The following is a 17,047-nucleotide window of genomic DNA, read 5'->3' on the forward strand; positions in this document are numbered from 1 at the left end:
CATCCCCCCCCCCACCCACACACACACTCACACACACACACACTCTCTCTCTCTCTCTCTCTCCCCACCTTGGGGACTGAACGAGGAAGCAGCTGTTTAAGTTCAGAGTTACAAAGAGATGGCTGAACTTGAAACGCAACTACAAGGAGGGTATTTATCATAGGACTTTTGCTTGTCAGATAGCTCCAATTTGACTCTTACTTTCAATTTCCAGCTGAAAGCTATAGAGAAAAATGTGTTTTTGCAACAGGGACCTAAAGAAGTGTAGAGAATAAATCAATCTTCTCTTTCTAAAACACAGATACCGGAGTCTGGTGCAGGCCTGTGAAGTCTGAAGAGCTGTGGAAAAAGCTTAGGAGGGGACATGAGCACAATCTTCAAACATGTGAAGGACTGCCATAAAGAAGAGGGGAAACCTCTTCTCTGTTCTGCAGACAGCAGGATGCAGAACGGTGGCTTGAAGTTGCAGTAAAGTAATTTTGGATTGGATATCAGGGAAAATGTCTTCACTGTTAGAACAGTGAGGCAGTGGAATAGACTGCCTAGAGAAGTTATATAATCTCTATCATCAGAGGTGCTCAAGAAGAGCTTAGGCAAGCACTGATCAGGGGTGATCTAGAATTAGCTATATCTATCCTGTACTATAGGTATTTCCTATGCTTTTGGAAGTTGTTGATTGCCATATGGGGCCAGGAAGGAATTTTCCCTCCCTCCTACTGCTGTGTGTGTTGGGGAGGGGGCAGGGAAGGTTTGTCTTCCTCAAAAGCATTGGGTGTTGCCTGCAACCAACATTGGGGATTTTAGTTGGGTTGTGCCAGTGCTCCTGGGTCCCATAAACCTGGAGGTTCCTGGCTAGAGGGTCTTGCCTTTCAACTCAGGGGCAGACTGATCACAGTATTTACCATCAGAAAGGAATTTTACCCCATGGCCAGATTGGTACAGACTGCAGGGGTCTTTGCCTTCTTCTGTAGTGGGTAAAGGCCCTCTTCCCTGGATCACTCAAGTGTGTTTATAAGAAATCCATGTAGCATCAGGACATTGGAACTTGCATCTCCCTTCTTTACCTATGGCAGGCTAGGGTGCTTTAACTCATGGTTGTGTCAAGGTTAACTGTTTAGTTTTGCTAATAGGTTAGACAATAGATTTGTATAGCATGGTTTGGATAGGGATGATCCCGACTCGATTGAGGGGTGGACTAGGTGACCTGTGAAGGTCCCTTCAAGCCCTACTTCTCTGTGATTGTAACATCTAGAGTATCCATTCACGAGCTCCCAAGCTCCAAACAAGAAATATTTAACAGGAGGTGAATCCACACTTATACTCCACTTCTGTGTCAACAACATTGTTTTAGTCTAGAGGAGGATCCAGTGGGGGTGCAGTGGCATGGATGCACACCCTTTTCAGTCGAGGCTGCAAATCCGCAAAGCAAGTATGAATCCCCCCTCCCTTATCCTCCACATGCACTAATCTCTGCACTTCACAGATGATAAACCTCCTTAATGGTTTTGCTCTTCCACTTATCAGGTTTCTACCACATGTCGATTGTTTGTTGGCTGCCTAATAATTTCTCTTATATTCTGTTTTTATTTACACATGGAATTTTATGCAAGCCTTGTTCCATCTACTGTTTAGCTCTGCTGTGTTTGCTTACCTACCCTGTTAAACCTGTTTCCTGAGTTTTGATCCTTTCTTGACAAGAAAACACAAAATCTACCAAGCTATGCATTGATGGCAGTGGTTTTAAGATGTGCTCAAAAGTAGCTATAATAAAATTCTAAGATCACTTTTATCACTTTTAACATATGCCAAGATAGGACCTCTGAAGCAAGGCACTAAAAGTCACAACAACTAATCAAACTGGCACCTAAACCTCAAGAGATACCCATATTAAAAAGAAAAACGATTTACTAGCTGTGAGATGCAAAGATTACTGATTTATGCCCTTGCTGTATGACTGTACCAGTATATAGCATTTTTTATGATGTTACCCACATTGGAGGGCTTGGTGCACTTTTACTGCTTTAACCATACTAATGCAGTTTTAGTTGTACAACTTTCTAGACCAGGGAAGCCATTACTAAATTATAAAATATGCCTAATGCTTATCACTGAAAAAGTAGTACACTTTTGCTATCATCTTTCTACCAACTTAATTTTTGTTGTAGGCACACAATGCCCCAAATAAAATCTTAATGGCTGTTGATGTTACCCCAATATTTAGATTAATCATTAATTATTCTGATTCAACTCTAACAACTGCCCATGCTTATTTTTTCCTTTCAAGTGGTCTCAGTTCTACTGTTATATCTACCTTCCCCACCAACAGATTACATTTTTCATAACATTTCCATTTTCCATACTTAGAGCCAAATGAAGGGTCTTTCTGCTATTGATTTCCAGCAGGATAGCAATCAGCCAGTCAGGACAGGACACGGGAAAATATCAGTGCCCACTACAATAATATAAAGGGTATTGATGGTCTTGTTGGAAAGATCTTATTGATGTTAGCAAATGGCTTAAAAGTGACTTAGTGTGTGGTGTCTGTAGCTCAGTAAAATGTAGTTAGAATAATTATTTTTTTAAATAATAAATTACATTTTAAATTACATTTTCCAAATACTGATGCAATGATTTATGTAAAAGATGCAATACATAAAATAGAGCATCAAACACATACAAACAATTTAATGAACAGAAGCCTGTACAGAAATGGAAACCTAATAACTTCAAAGACCATGTTGCAATGTTTACATAAAAAGGAAGACTATAGCAGGTTTCCTAAGGATTACTTAGGGGTTTTAAATGGTTAACATAAAAAGGGTAAGGATGGTGCTATATGCAACAATTTTCCTGAACTTTGGATCAGTTGTAGTATAAAGTTTATGTCATTCATATGCCATAAATTACATTATTTAGCCTTGTAATGAATTCACTACCTTCATTTTGTGGAACACACAACCCAGATTTTTAACGTTATTTAGATTCCTTAATAGGTATTTAGAAGCTAAACAGACTTTCATAAGCATGTGCATGTATATCTTTATGCATCCTTTATATCTTTAAAAATCAGGCCCTATGTTGTTATCCCCATAGGAGTAATCTGCAGTCTATCAGTTAACTAGTCTTATGCTGAACATTTCCATTAAACAGGGTTTAAATTAATTCCAGTGCAATCATGGCTCTTTCAGCCTTTCTCTAACATGAGAGTAGAGGAATTTGCACTGGCTGAAAGTGACTTAACAGAAACTTTCATTTGTTGGAGTTGAAGAGCACAGCAACATTACGTTTTTTCCCCCTGATGTGAGGCGTAGCATAGGATACATTCACATACTTCCATAATTGTGCCTGTTCACTTTCAGCTTTTCAGCTGCTTGCGCCTCCTTTGGAAGTAACATTTTCTATGCTTGGTCTCATCCCAACAGCGATTAGCTCTGGAAAGTTTTAGACCAATTTGTTCAACTGCATATTTAAACTCTGATTAGAAACACGCTGCAATTAGAAATTCTGCACTCAGGTAACTAAAATTAGGACTGAAGCTAGAAATGCTAAATTTGGGTTGTTTCGTGTTGTTGAACTGTTTTCATGGCTTTGTTCTTAAACAAGTTTGAAAATACTTGCTCCCAAATGGCTCTGGGTCTAGAAAGTTTCACTATGTATTGCTCTGCAAAGACTGCACTCCTGGACAAAGCTGCAGCTGTTTAAAATGAGTAGGATTCAAGTTCAAGATAAATATAATGTAAACCTCACAGGACTGACACAGTAGAACAGTATAATATCTTTATGTTTGTGTCTTCTGGCTTTTTCAGCTGAGTAAATATCACATTATTAAATGTGAGTTTTGAATAAGTACATTTGACATGAGGTAATACTTGGTGGAAAACTTAACTGGTGTCATACAGGACAATAATTGCATGCTTGTAAAGTTATATAAGAAATTACAGTTTATATTCACTGTCATAACATGTGATATGGAGACCATACACAGCACTGTTAAGAAATGAGCAGGATTTTAGGTTGAACTTTAACATCCACAACTAGAATACTGTATTCATGTGCAACTAACGTTTGCATGGGATACATTTATGCATTGTTACATTAGAAAAGCACTTAAAGGGAAGATGGGGGGAAAAAAACAGTGTTAGAAGGGTCTTGTTCAAACAAATATATTAAATTATGTTATTGTCTTTAAAGAAGAAAAATATTTTAAATATTTATTTTTTTCTTAAAAAATGTAATCATCAAAAGATCTACTTGTTTTATTTAAAAAAGCAACCTTTGTGCATAGTGAGACAAAACCCTTTAAAGTAAAATACCAGTATTTATCATGGTAGCTTTGTCCCCTTTCTATCCAGCTACAGGCAGCAAACATTTCCTGGGCTATCTATTATCCTATTACATAAATCACATTGCAACATGAACTGTACATTGATGTGTCTATACTCCATATACAGCTACAAATACTGATTTCATGCCAGTGTACTGCTTATTTTAATACTTCTTGTTAGGCAGGCAGAATTTCAAGAGGCTAATCTTATCAAGAGATTGGAAGATTTTTTTGTTAAAAATATGGTGAATATAAGTGATCAGTGCCTAGCAGAATCCACATCATTCCTATGTCACTGTATTGGGACATAACATTTAGTACTGAATCAGGAAGATGAATGCTATCAACATGACTTAGGAAAGTACCAGGATTCTCCAGGTTTTTCATTCAAGACCCACCTTCTTAGCATATAACATAGCATCACATCTCATTGCAATATGTGAGTTAAATGTTAGGAGAAACATACCTCACCAACAGCTGAAAGAAGTAATGTCTATTTGGTAATATCTTTTACTGGAGCAGTACAATCATATAAATCATAGAAAATTAGTATTGGGAGGGACCTCAGGAGGTCATCTAGTCCAACCCCCTGCTTAAAGCAGGACCATCCCCAACTAGATCAGCTCAGCCAAGGCTTGTCCAGCTGGGTCTTAAAAACATCCAAGGATGGAGAGTCCACAATCTTTCTGGGTAACATTTTCCAGAGTTTTACTATCCTTCTGGTGAGAAAATTCTTCCTCATATCTAACCTAAACTTCCCTTGCTGCAATTTGAGACCGTTGCTCTTTGTTCTGACATCTGTCACCACTGTGAACAGTTCAGCTCCATCCTCTTTTGAACCCCCCTTCAGGTAGTTGAAGGCTGCTATTAAATCCCCTTGGTCTTCTCTCCTCTGGATTTAATAAGCCCGGTTCCCTCAGCCTCTCCTCAGAAGTCAAGTGCCCCAGCCCCCAAACCATTTGCATTGCCTTCCATTGGACTCCCTCCAATTTGTCCACATCCTTTCTGTAGTGAGGGGCCCAAAACTGAACACAGTACTCCAGATGTGGTCTCACCAGTGCTGAATAGACAGGAATAATCACTTCCATTGACCTGCTGGCAACACTCTTATCAATGCAGTCCAGTATGCTGTTAGCCTTCTTTGCAACCATGGCACACTGTTGGGTCATATTCAACTTATTGTCCCATGTAAGTAACCCCCAGGTCTTTTTCTGCAGACCTCCTGCCCAGCCACTCGGTCCCCAGACTGTACCAGTACATGGGATTATTCCGTCTTAAAGTTCAGAGCTTTGCACTTGTTGTTGTTGAACCTCATGAGATAGATTTATTTTGGCCCAATTTGCCTAGATCACTCTGAATCCTTGCCCTACTCTCCAGCATATACTACTCCCCCTAGCTTGCTGCCATCAGAAAACTTGCTGAGGGTGCACTCTATGCCATCTTCCAGGTCGTTAATGAAGATATTGAATGAAACTAGTGCCAAGACCAGCTCCTGGAGCACTCCACTTGATACCAGCTACCAACTAGGCATTGAACCATTGATTACTACGCTCTGATGCTCCAGCCAGTTTTCTATCTACTTTACAGTCCATTCATCCAGTCCATACTTCCTTAGCTTGCCGGTGAGAATATTCTCCTTTTTCCCTTTCTTAAATATGCACTATGCTTGCCCTTTTCCAGTCATCTGGGACCTCTCCTGGTAGCCAGGAGTTTTCAAAGATGATGCCCAGAAGTTCTGTAATTACATCACCCATCTTCCTCAGCACCCTCAAGTGCATCCCATCCAGCTTTTCTAAACAGTCCTTAACCTGTTCTTTCACCACTGTCAGCTGCTCACCTCCTCCCCAAACAGTGCTGCTAGGTGCAATAGTCTGGGAGCTGACCTTGCCTGTGAAGACTGAGGTGAAAGAGGGATTGAGTGCTTCAGCCTTTTCTGCATCCTTTGTCACAAGGTTGCCTCCCCCATTTAGCAAGGGACCCACATTTTTCCCGATTTTCCTTTTGGTACTGACATGCTTGTAGAAACCCTTCTTGTTAACCTTTGCATCCCTTGCTAACTGCAACATAAATTGTACTTTGGCCTTCCTGACTTCATCGCTGCATGCCAGAGCAATGCTCTTATACTCCTTCCTAGTTGTTTTTCCAAATTTCCACTTCTTATAAGCTTCCTTTTTGTGATTTAGTTTAATGAAGAGTTCCCTGCTATGCCATGCTGGTCTTCTGCCATATTTGCTAGTTTTCCTGCTTATCAGGATGGTTCGTTCCTGCTTCTTTAAAGTACAGCCGGATCTCCTGGCCCCTTCTGTCAGACTGGCTTCCCAGGGGATCCTGCCCATGAGTTGCCTGAGTCAAAGTTTGTTTTTCTTAAGGCCAGGATCCTTACTTTGCTATTCTCCATCCTTCCTTTCCTCAGGATCCTGAGCTCAATCATCTCGTGGTTGCTGATGCCTAAGTTGCCATCCACTAACTACATTCCCCACCAATTCTTCCCTGTTTGCGAGCAGCAGGTGAAGAAGAGCATAGCCCCTAGTTGGCTGCTCCAGCACTTGCACCAGGAAGTCGTTCCCAACACTCTACAAAAACTTCCTGGATTGCCTGCACACTGCTGTATTGCCCTCCCAGCAGATGGCAGGGTGACTCAAGTCCCCTATGAGAACCAGGGCCTGTGATCAGGAAACTTCTGCTAGCTGTTTGAAGAAAGCCTCATCTACCACTTCCGCCTGGTCTGGTGGTCTATAGCAGCTCCCACCATGGCATCACCCTTGTCGCTCTGTCCTCTGACCCTAATGCAGAGACTTTCAACAGGCCTAGATCCAATTTCATATTGGAGTGCTGAGCAATCATATGGCTCTTTTACATAAAGTGCAACTCCTCCTCCTCTTCTCCCCTGCAAGTCCTTCCTGAACAGTTTATACCCATCCATAACAGTCCTCCAGTCATGTGAGCTATCCCACCAAGTCTTTGTTATTAAAATCACATCATAGTTCAATGACTGTGCAAGGGCTTCCAGTTCTTCCTGTTTGTTTCCCAGGCTCCATGCATTTGTGTTCAGGCACCAGAGATAACCAGTCAATTGCCCTGATTTCTCAGGAAGAATGAGAACAACTCCCCTGTAACCCCTCCTTCTCCCACCTGCTCTTCCTCCTGGCCACCAACTTCCCCACTTACATCAAGGGTTTGAGGCTTTGATCTCCCCACCCAGGTGAACCTAGTTTAAATGAAATAGTTGGGAGAGAAATCAGACAAGCTTAGGGGCACAAAATGCCGTTCTTTGGCTCTAGGAAAAAAAGCAGATACAGCCTAAGCTATTTAGGTAAAACAATTGTTTTCTTTAAAACTGTGGAGCAAAAATAAGTTATCAGGAGTAGCTATAGAAGTTATTGTTCTACATAGTATTTAGCTCAGGCTGTATCTTTTCCTTCCCTGGAATGGAGGAAGGACATTTTGTGCCCAAAAACTTGTCTAGCATCTCTTCCAATTGTACAGTAGGTCCAGGAAAAAATACTGGCCCAAAATTTTTGCTTCTGATGTACTCTGGGATTATCATGGTAACAACAACACTACAGAAACTTTGAAAGAAAGAACTACCAGTCCTCTTGTAAGTTTATTATTAAAGCATGCCTTTGCTTTCTCCCCTTGGCTCCTACCCTTCTCTTTGCCCAACACGATTCTTATAAATCTTGCATTTGGTGGGAGTATTAGATGGATTAATAGTCTATTATACACCTGAAGAATGCTTTACACACGGATTCAGGTAATAGTTACGTTGTTGTTGATCAACACTATCTGGAACACAAGAATGGAAGTTGGTACAACATGAATGTATCTAAGAACCAAAAGCCTGTCTGATCTCTAACATAATATCTCCTATCTGTGATGGCAAAAGAACAGAACTGATAGACAGGCACACAAAAATCATGTTTTATGCTTCCATTCAATTGCAATATAGCAACATATTCACATCTGATTGCTCATGAACAGCAGCAGCCCTATTATCAGCCTATAAAATGCTGCAGTTACACAAAACAGCTAAGCAGGGGAGTAAGTGCTGTATATACAGTCTGTTTTGTAAGATTTACGATCCTGGCCTCATTATAATTGCCTCCATTTGGATGCCAATTCTGCTGTTGATATTATATTTTTAAATGAGTTCATGCATTATGCAAAGTTGAAAAAACAGCCCTACTATATTATCAGAGACCTCAAGGCTACATTTCTGTGGTCAGATTCCATGTTATTATTATTTTTCTTGGTTACCATTAAAAGTAAAATTACACTGCAACCAACCCAGCTGTATGTTATTTATAGAGGCAGCATTATTATAAAGACATGTTTTTGCTAAAGGCAGTAGCAATGATTTTTTTTCCTCATTTTAAAACCAATTAAGAAAATCATTTTATTAACTTATTTTGTATATTTTCCTTTGAAAGAACAACTTCTCATTGACTGAAGGCACAAATTTATCCATAGGAGCTCTGGCAGAACAAACATAAGTTATTGTGCATTCTAAAAGATCCTATTTGTTAGCCCATTCATGTTAAGATCCAACAGGCGAGAAAAAAATTCTTCCAATGGGAACTGTTGCCATCGGGGAACATGCAAGGGCCCAGGTACTTAGCTGTGCTGTGCAGCAGAGAAACAGTGAGGGTTTCCATCAACTTTCCACCCCTTGAATGCGGGCCAAAATAGCCATTGAGGCTAAGTACAGATAGTCAAAAGGCCTGATGCTGAATCTATTCAATCTCTCGTTTAGTCTAAGTTATACAGAGCGAACCGATAAACAAGCGAACAGACATTTACTTTTGATTCCAGAAACGTAGCAACATGCCTGCAGTGGCCAATGCCAAAAGCCAGGGGGTGCTAAAGTATGCCTCCCTACTCAGCTGGAGCAGTCAGCTTGGTCTAAGGGCTAAGGTTACCCCATGAACCCTGAAAGTTGGGGGGGAGAGGAGGGGATTTGCAGGGGTGGTGCAAAGCATAGGGAGATGCTGAAGGATTATGAGTTATCTTGAATCTGGAGAGGATCTGGGATAGAAGTTCAGTAAACTGATCTAACCTAAATCAGTTAATTCTGATACCACATCCATCCAGGTTGATCTTAAACCAGTTTTAGCCATTTTGAAAGTGGTATATATATACAGTGAACTTCTGTTGTGTTATGGACTTGAACCAGTTTCCAATCACTTATATTAGTTTATGTGTAATCTCTGTCCCTAGCCTGAGGGTGAAGTTACACATTACACTTAGACCATGCTAATGTAAGCATCTGCAAATTAAAGCCTAGCTTGTGTTCAGATAACTTTAGTCTGCTTCACATAAAATGAGCAATTTGCATTCATCTATCATTCCAGCAGGCATCACTACCAGCTCTCCCCCTCCCCACCCAACTCTGAACTGGAATAGAGCCCAGGGGTCTAGGCCCCTAGCTATGCCCCAGCTTGTCAGCCCTCTAGTGGTAAGTCAAGGCTGCATAGGCAAGAAATGGTATTAACCTTTAATATGCGACTGCTCACAAGATGTTTTCACTTTAGCGCCATTTAACATTCTACAGATTTAGTGTGCTCCAATGTAACATGTAACTTCACCCTGAGAGACTCCAAGGTGTATAACATTACCAGCTGTTATTGTCCTATTGGTTTCATTTTGAAAATCACTGACTACTGCAAAACAAACCAATCTACACTTCAAAGGGCACATCTACACGCACCTTTAAGCGTGACCAAATGTAATGCACATTAAGCTAATTTAATGCACATTAAGCAATTTTTGGCAGATGTTTACACATGCAAGGACTTGGCTCTAAAGTTAATGCTAGTTTGCACCTACTAGCACTAGTAATGCGCTTTAAGTTAATGAGCTTTAACTAATCACGCCTAAATTTGATACCTGCATTTGCAAGCATCAAATTTAAGTGCGATTAGCCTTATTTTGCCATTTTTAATGCACATTAAGGTTATAAATGCATGGACACATGCCCATAATGCACATTAAATTATGCTAATGTGAATTAATGAATACCGTGTAGATGCCCCTAAAAAATAGTTTTAAGAGTACAAGAATTATTCATGGCAAGCACAGATGTTATGGCACTATCCATAGAAGTGGCAATTGTTACAAGCAAAGAAGTCACCCCATCTGTTTCCCAAAACTTGCTGGTGGAGTTTTAAGAAGCCTGAAATTCCCCTTCAGGTCATCACTGATGGTACTATAAGGAAAACTGCATGTGCTCATTTGGATGTTCTTGATGATCTACCCTTTTTAAATGCCTTGAGATTCAAAGGAAGCCTGTATAATTCAAGCTTCCTGACAGTAATCTCCAAATTCTTCTACCTTTCTTGAAAAACAATAATGGACAGCAGGAATGAACATATGTGGGGAAAGAAAAGGAACAAAGGAACAGCAGCTTCTTTCAATGAAAAGCAATAATGTTCTTGTTACAAGCTTAAGTGGAAGGAATGCAAAGTGTAATCCAAAGCTCATTACCAACTCTTATTGTAGGTTACTCCTAACCACAGAATGTTCATTTATATTTAGCTCAACTAGCATGTGATCCTAGCAAGACTAAGATGGTCCTTATCAGGGTTTGAATTACACTTCGACTCTTGGGGGGGGGGCTGCAGAAAAAAAATGGGCTGATCATCACGGCGCTCTAATACAATCAGAGGCCCCTGCAGGTTATGATTTTCAAATCTTAGAGGGGATTTTGTCTCTTATGGAGGGTCTCAGCCCCCACAAGTTCCTCCATAATTCAAACTCTTGTCCTTATTATCAGGAGCAAAGCTGGGATCTACTTCTTCTTAATGACATAAATCATATCAGAGCCTGTGATGCTTGTGACACCATAGCAGGCTGCTTATTAAATCAACAGGCACACAAGCAAGACTAGGGGGATACAGTTTAACACCTTGAAATACACTGGGACCACTCTTGATATATCCATTTTCTTTACTTTAAGTGGTGCCAGCCTCTTCTCAGTGCCATAATTGAGGAGTGGGGGCTGGAAGATTGCTACCTGCCCCGTGCTCTGCAATTGTGTAGCGGGGACAGAGCTCCCTGCTGCCAGGGTAGAGGGACATTTTCCCCACCTGGGGTCCAATGATGGAGCCTGCCCTGGCAGCAGGCAGCCCCTGGGGGCAGAGAGCAATCTCCCGTCCCCTGCTGCCTGGCTGACTGGGAGCAAATTTGCAAACTACAAATGCTTTAATGCGTGCAGTAAGCGTCTGCACATGTAGACAGTAAAGCATAGTAAAATATCTTGTGTAGACACGCCCAGGGGGACTGAAAGAAGCATCACATCATTGGTTCAAAACAGCAGAAGTGCTGACATTGAGCCCTCCTCAAGTAACTATAATGAAGTCTAATGTTATCATACATAATATATTTCACTCAATGGGTCTTTCAGCAAAGCTATATATCTAGCATCTATAGTAAAGGAACAGGTTAGGGGTGGGATGGTGACTGGGATACCTACTTGCCCGAGAGTGCATTCCATGCCACCAAGAAAATCTGCTTCTTTCAGCCCATTGTGATTGCTGCTAATGTCATGGACTTCAAACCGTAATCGCTGAACCTCTTCAAAGTAGAAGTCCACGGTGAAAAGCTTGGAGAAGATTGGGTTTATACAGGTTCGAATCACTTCTGTCCTGTCAACCTGCCATAAAAGAGAATGCACATCAGTGATTTCTTACTCTATCTATGATGAGCTACAACTTGGACCAAATTGAAAATGAAATTAAAAAAAATATAAAGTAATTACATTCCAGTTAGGTGACTGAAGAATCCTTAAAGAGAAAATACATGATTTTAATCCAAATTGTTGCTGTTTTTATTTAAATAGATTTAATACACTAACATTAATATACTTTATTCTATATAGGATATCTTTAAAAATGTCCCTGTATTATTAGAAACTGATAGGCAGTGACACCATTATTCACTATTACGGTTTCATAAGAAAAAGGAACTCCAAAATGTTTTGAGGTACTCTTGTTCAAGACACAGGTTTCAGAAACAAAACAAATTCAATTCCATAGATCTCACAATTTAAATGCTAGAATACTGAATGAGTGAATAAACAGATCAATGGAAGAGTGGTGTAAGGACAACATGACAATACAGGCAGATCTATTTCATCAGCGAGTATTTACAGGAATCTCAGTAATTCATAGGACATGACTATGAAGCAGTGAGTGAGAGAACAGAGCAAGTTGAATAAAACACAAAGAGCAAACAAACCTCATAAAGTGTGGGCACATCTACACGTGCCACTATGGCACTGTTGTTACTGCACCATTGTTTAGTACTTCCTTTTGGAAGTACTACAAGACGGCATAGCAACAGCTGATACTGTGCATGCCACGTATGGTTATTTGTGACATGCTATCATGAAGGGAGCACATCACTATGGTGACGTAGCTGTGGTGTCATGGGTTTTGCTCATGGACGCTATACTGCTGTAGTGCATTGCTATGGCAGTGTAGCATCATGTGTAGATGCACCCTGCAAAAAGGAAATTAGGGTCCAAATCTCTCTCTAATGCAGCCCCGTTGTAGTGAATGAAGTTACACCAGGGATGAATTTGGTTCTTCTGTCCTGACCAAGGTTTCTAAAAAATTATCACTTTTATTTTTACAGTGCCTCTTTAACTGCATAATTTTGTGATTTGACTTGGTTCTTTTATATCCACGTCTTGGCTAGGGATAGAAATTACACATGAACCAGTATAAGTTAACAGAAACTAGATCAAATCTGTAACACAACAGAAGTTCAGTGCATATAACCTGTTTTCAAAATGGCTGAAACCAGTTTAAGATAAACCTGGATGGACATGGTATCAGACTTAACTGATTTAGTTAAATTGGTCTATTGAATTCCTGTCCCAAATCCCCACCACATTCAAATTAACTCACAGTCCTCCAGCTTCCCAGGATGCTTTGCACCTCCCCCCACAAACCACCTCTCACAGGGCAAGCAGCTAGCCTTGGCCCAAGTTGTCTGCTCCAGCTGAGTAGGGAGATATGCTCTAGCACCCCGACTTCTGACCAGGACCACTGCAGGCATGTGGTTGTATTTCGGGAATAAAAAGTGTCTGTTCACTTGCTCATTGAATCACTCTACACAGCTTAGACTAACCTGAGAAGACTGAACTGATTCAGCCTTGGGCTTTTTGATTGTCTATACTTAGCCTTTAAAATATTAAAAGGAAGAGGGATGTCACTAAGGTGAAGAAGCATAATATCACCTCTTTTATTTTTCTTTAACTCTGTACTTTTCAGTCACACCACCAACAAAAGTAATGCTGACTGACACTTTCTACAGCTCTTTATCCAAATCTTTACACTTAAAAAGATCATCAAAATTAAAATGCTTCCTGGGCTCGGTAGAGCTCATAGGCTCTAAAACACTTCGGAAAATTCGCAACTAGGCAGAGAACATACCTATATACTGACTGGTCTTTGTAAGCAAACCTGAGAATATTGGTAGAGCAGTATGAAGTAATTAATTATGCTGCTACCCAGGCTAACAACTTAGGTAAATAATTAAAGGATTTCAGTCTTTGGCATTACTTGTCCAGCACTTCACAACAACTGAGGTGACACAGAAAAATTAAAAAGGAAAAGGAAAAAATAAAAAGAAAGCCTTTGGAATTGCTCACTTGGAACAATTTACATAAGGAAAGGTTGGAAAAATCAGACTGTGGGAGAATTACTTATAAAAATGATCTCTTTTCCCCTCTTTATTAAGCTACATACTAAGAATATCCAGTAAGTTATCCCAGACTCATCCTCACATTTAGGGTGAGCCTAAAACTGTAGAAGAAATACTTTTAGAGCCAAATGTATTGCTTGGCCTCCAGAAGAGTGCAGAGCTGGCAGACACAGTAGATGGTTTCTGATCGTAAGAGGTAGGATTTCGCTACTTTACATTATGATGCATCCGGGCTGACATTGTAAGCAATGGAACAATTTCCTTTTTCCACACTCTTTGCTCTAGCCCAGGAAAAAACTAATAATTCTGTAAGATTAAAGGAACTGATCCTAAAATGAAATGGGACTTGAGGATGTCAATCATCATGTAAGAGGAGACTGGTATGTCTCAGAAGGGACAAATTCAATCTTTTAGGGGAAGAGTGATGGCATCTTTTGTCTGATCCCTGGTAAAAAACATCTGTAGTACCAAAGAGACAACTGCTTGCTTACATTTACGGATATAATGTACTATGGTATTCTAGGTACAGCTTATCAGCAAGGACACAAAAAGTAGTAAATCAAAAGCAGGAAGAAGAAAAAAGTAATGAGTCTAGTTAGCACAGATATTTGTGCTCATGAAAGGTGTAAGATTAACAGCTCTGAACACTGAACTCTCTTATGTAATAAATAAACAGATATAACTTACCATCAGTTATACTGTATGTTGTATCACTGCTGTATTATCATAATCCTAGTCCAACAAGTCTCAGTTATACTAAGGAGAGGCCATCAGAGGAGGGAGGTCCAGCTTCCTTGCCCTCTTAATCTCTGATGTGTTTATTTAGACAGGCAACACATGAGGATACAAAGGAAATACTTATGCTCTTCCCTGATTTCTGAGCTGAAAGAGAGGCCAAATAACTGTGCATCTACACATTCAATTAATGTGCTTTAGGTAATGCACATTAAATCTAGTACCTCTAGGCCCTGTTACACATGCTCCAGGGGTGGGGGGCAGCACTTTAATCAGAGTGGCTCCAAGAGTGGCTCTAATTGAAATGCCACTGTGTCTCATGTATTAGCAAACTTTAGTTCAAGCATTCAACAAACTTTAGTTCAAGCACCCGTCCATGCTCCAGCAGACCCAATTAATCTGAATCTGCTCCAATGCACAGGAATTTCAGCATGTTGGAGCAGTTTCCATGCTCACGTATAGGAGCCTTCCATTGTGAAGTACTATAAAAAAATTACATAGCCTATTTTAGTGTGCATTAGCTAAAGGGTATGTTTTTTCTGTGGAACTTTAATGCTCATTAAAATAGGCTACCACATTAAAACACACACGTAGATGTACTCGCAGACTACGTACCAGACTTCAGGTAGTAATAACTGTTGGTTTTGACTCACTACCAAAACAATCATCTCAGTTTCCTCTGGACTGAAAGTAGCCTGGTCCACTTGCACAAGAATGGGCACTTTACAAAACAATGCAAATGTGTCTCAATAGCCCAAACAAATAGAAATCCTTAAAGTATTCTTCATGGCCATAGGTTTCTTGAATTTAATTTGCTACACTCCTTCTCTGTAAAAGAATAAGCTCTACATGTAATGTCAAGCAGACTGTTGAAAAAACTGTCCATTTTAAGGGGCCACTCCCATGGGCTATGAGTATGTTACACCACTTCAGCCAGAATCTCAAGAGTTTTCTAGGGTTCTCTTTCATCAGAATTACCTTATTGTTAGAATATGGAAAAACTGTTCCCTCCACTTTTTCCTTGAAATCAGTGCAGAAAAGGTGAAGAATTAAGTACCTAACAAAGAATAAGCAGAGACTTTTTAAAGGAGTGCCCTGATAGTCACAATGACAATAAGAATTTAAACTGCATTTGAAAGAGGATAATACCTGCTTTTTGCAGATCCTCTTTGCATACATACAGCTTCCCTTGACATACCATGGCTGTCCAACTGGTGGCCCGTGAGGGGTTAAGTTCTGGCCCTGGGCACCTAGCCAGCTGCTGCTCCCCACATAATTCTGGCTGCAAGAGTGGCTAGAGTCTCCAGGCTCCCCCTCCATCCTCTGACTTTTTCTGCTTGCCCTGGCCTGTACAGTGCAGCACAGCTGGAGGAACTGAAGGTAAGCCTGGGGCCATGAAGGTACACAGTGAAGCATTTTGAGGGTGGGTGTGGGTCTGCAGTACAGGAGTGATGAGGGAAGGGCCCCTGCATGCATTCAGAGAAGCAGTCAGGGAGGGCGTACACAATGCAGTGGGGTTGTCAGTGTAGCATATCGCATTGGGGGTCCCTGGCTCACCTTGGTTCTGCCCCCAGCCATTTAGAGGTTGGACAGCCCTGTACCATACTATAATAAGATCCATTTTTCCTTAATTTTCCAGTCTTTCCATATTACTGAGATAATACATCATGCCGGTGTTTCAAAATACTGAATTATACAAAAAAATTACATGGAGGGAGGCGATATCAACAGCACCATAAGCTATAACATTCTTCATGACTTTCTTAGCAGTCAGCCCTGTACAGAAGCAATAAAACCCCATTAGTTTAACTTGCCTCTGGTCTGCTTTATCAACATATTTCACAGTTACCCTAGCCTGCAAGGCATAACCCTGTCCTCAACACAGAAAACCTTGCTTCACTTCCTGGCTGCGACTGTATGTATTGTTTGGCCATATGCTAGCAAATAGCTGATGTGTTCTGTCCTAGAGAAGTCGGAATGGGTGAAAAGATTCAAGTATATTTACAGATTGCTTTGGGTTCCTTTAAGATGCAAGGTGACACATAAATGCCAAACCTCATCCCAGCATTTCTTATAGCTACAGACTGTGCCAAATATTTTAACAGTTATGTTACAATTTCAAATTTTAAATTTTTTTAATGATTGCTGAAGTGGAAAGCCAGGGAGCCAACTTTTTGCTAGCATTGCCAAAAAGGCCATTTTCCTGCAATGCTGAAAGCTCCAAAAGGAGCCTCAGAATAACTAACCCTTAATTGTTTTTGGCAGCAACAACTAATCTTA

At 40.5% G+C, this 17,047-nt stretch overlaps 1 protein-coding gene across 1 annotated transcript in view; it reads right to left on the minus strand.

Annotated features, from left to right (window-relative positions):
* The window catches only part of CPNE4 (copine 4), a 367,095-nt gene that overhangs the window by 180,492 nt on the left and 169,556 nt on the right, over nt 1-17,047 (minus strand). Inside the window, exon 2 of the mRNA XM_019508845.1 lies at nt 11,796-11,975. Coding sequence (XP_019364390.1) covers nt 11,796-11,975 — 180 coding nt within the window. The remainder of the gene's footprint in view (nt 1-11,795; nt 11,976-17,047) is intronic.

The sequence above is a fragment of the Gavialis gangeticus genome, unplaced genomic scaffold (assembly GCF_001723915.1).
Source record: "Gavialis gangeticus isolate Ggan-Ray unplaced genomic scaffold, GavGan_comp1, whole genome shotgun sequence".
Lineage (NCBI taxonomy): Eukaryota > Metazoa > Chordata > Crocodylia > Gavialidae > Gavialis > Gavialis gangeticus.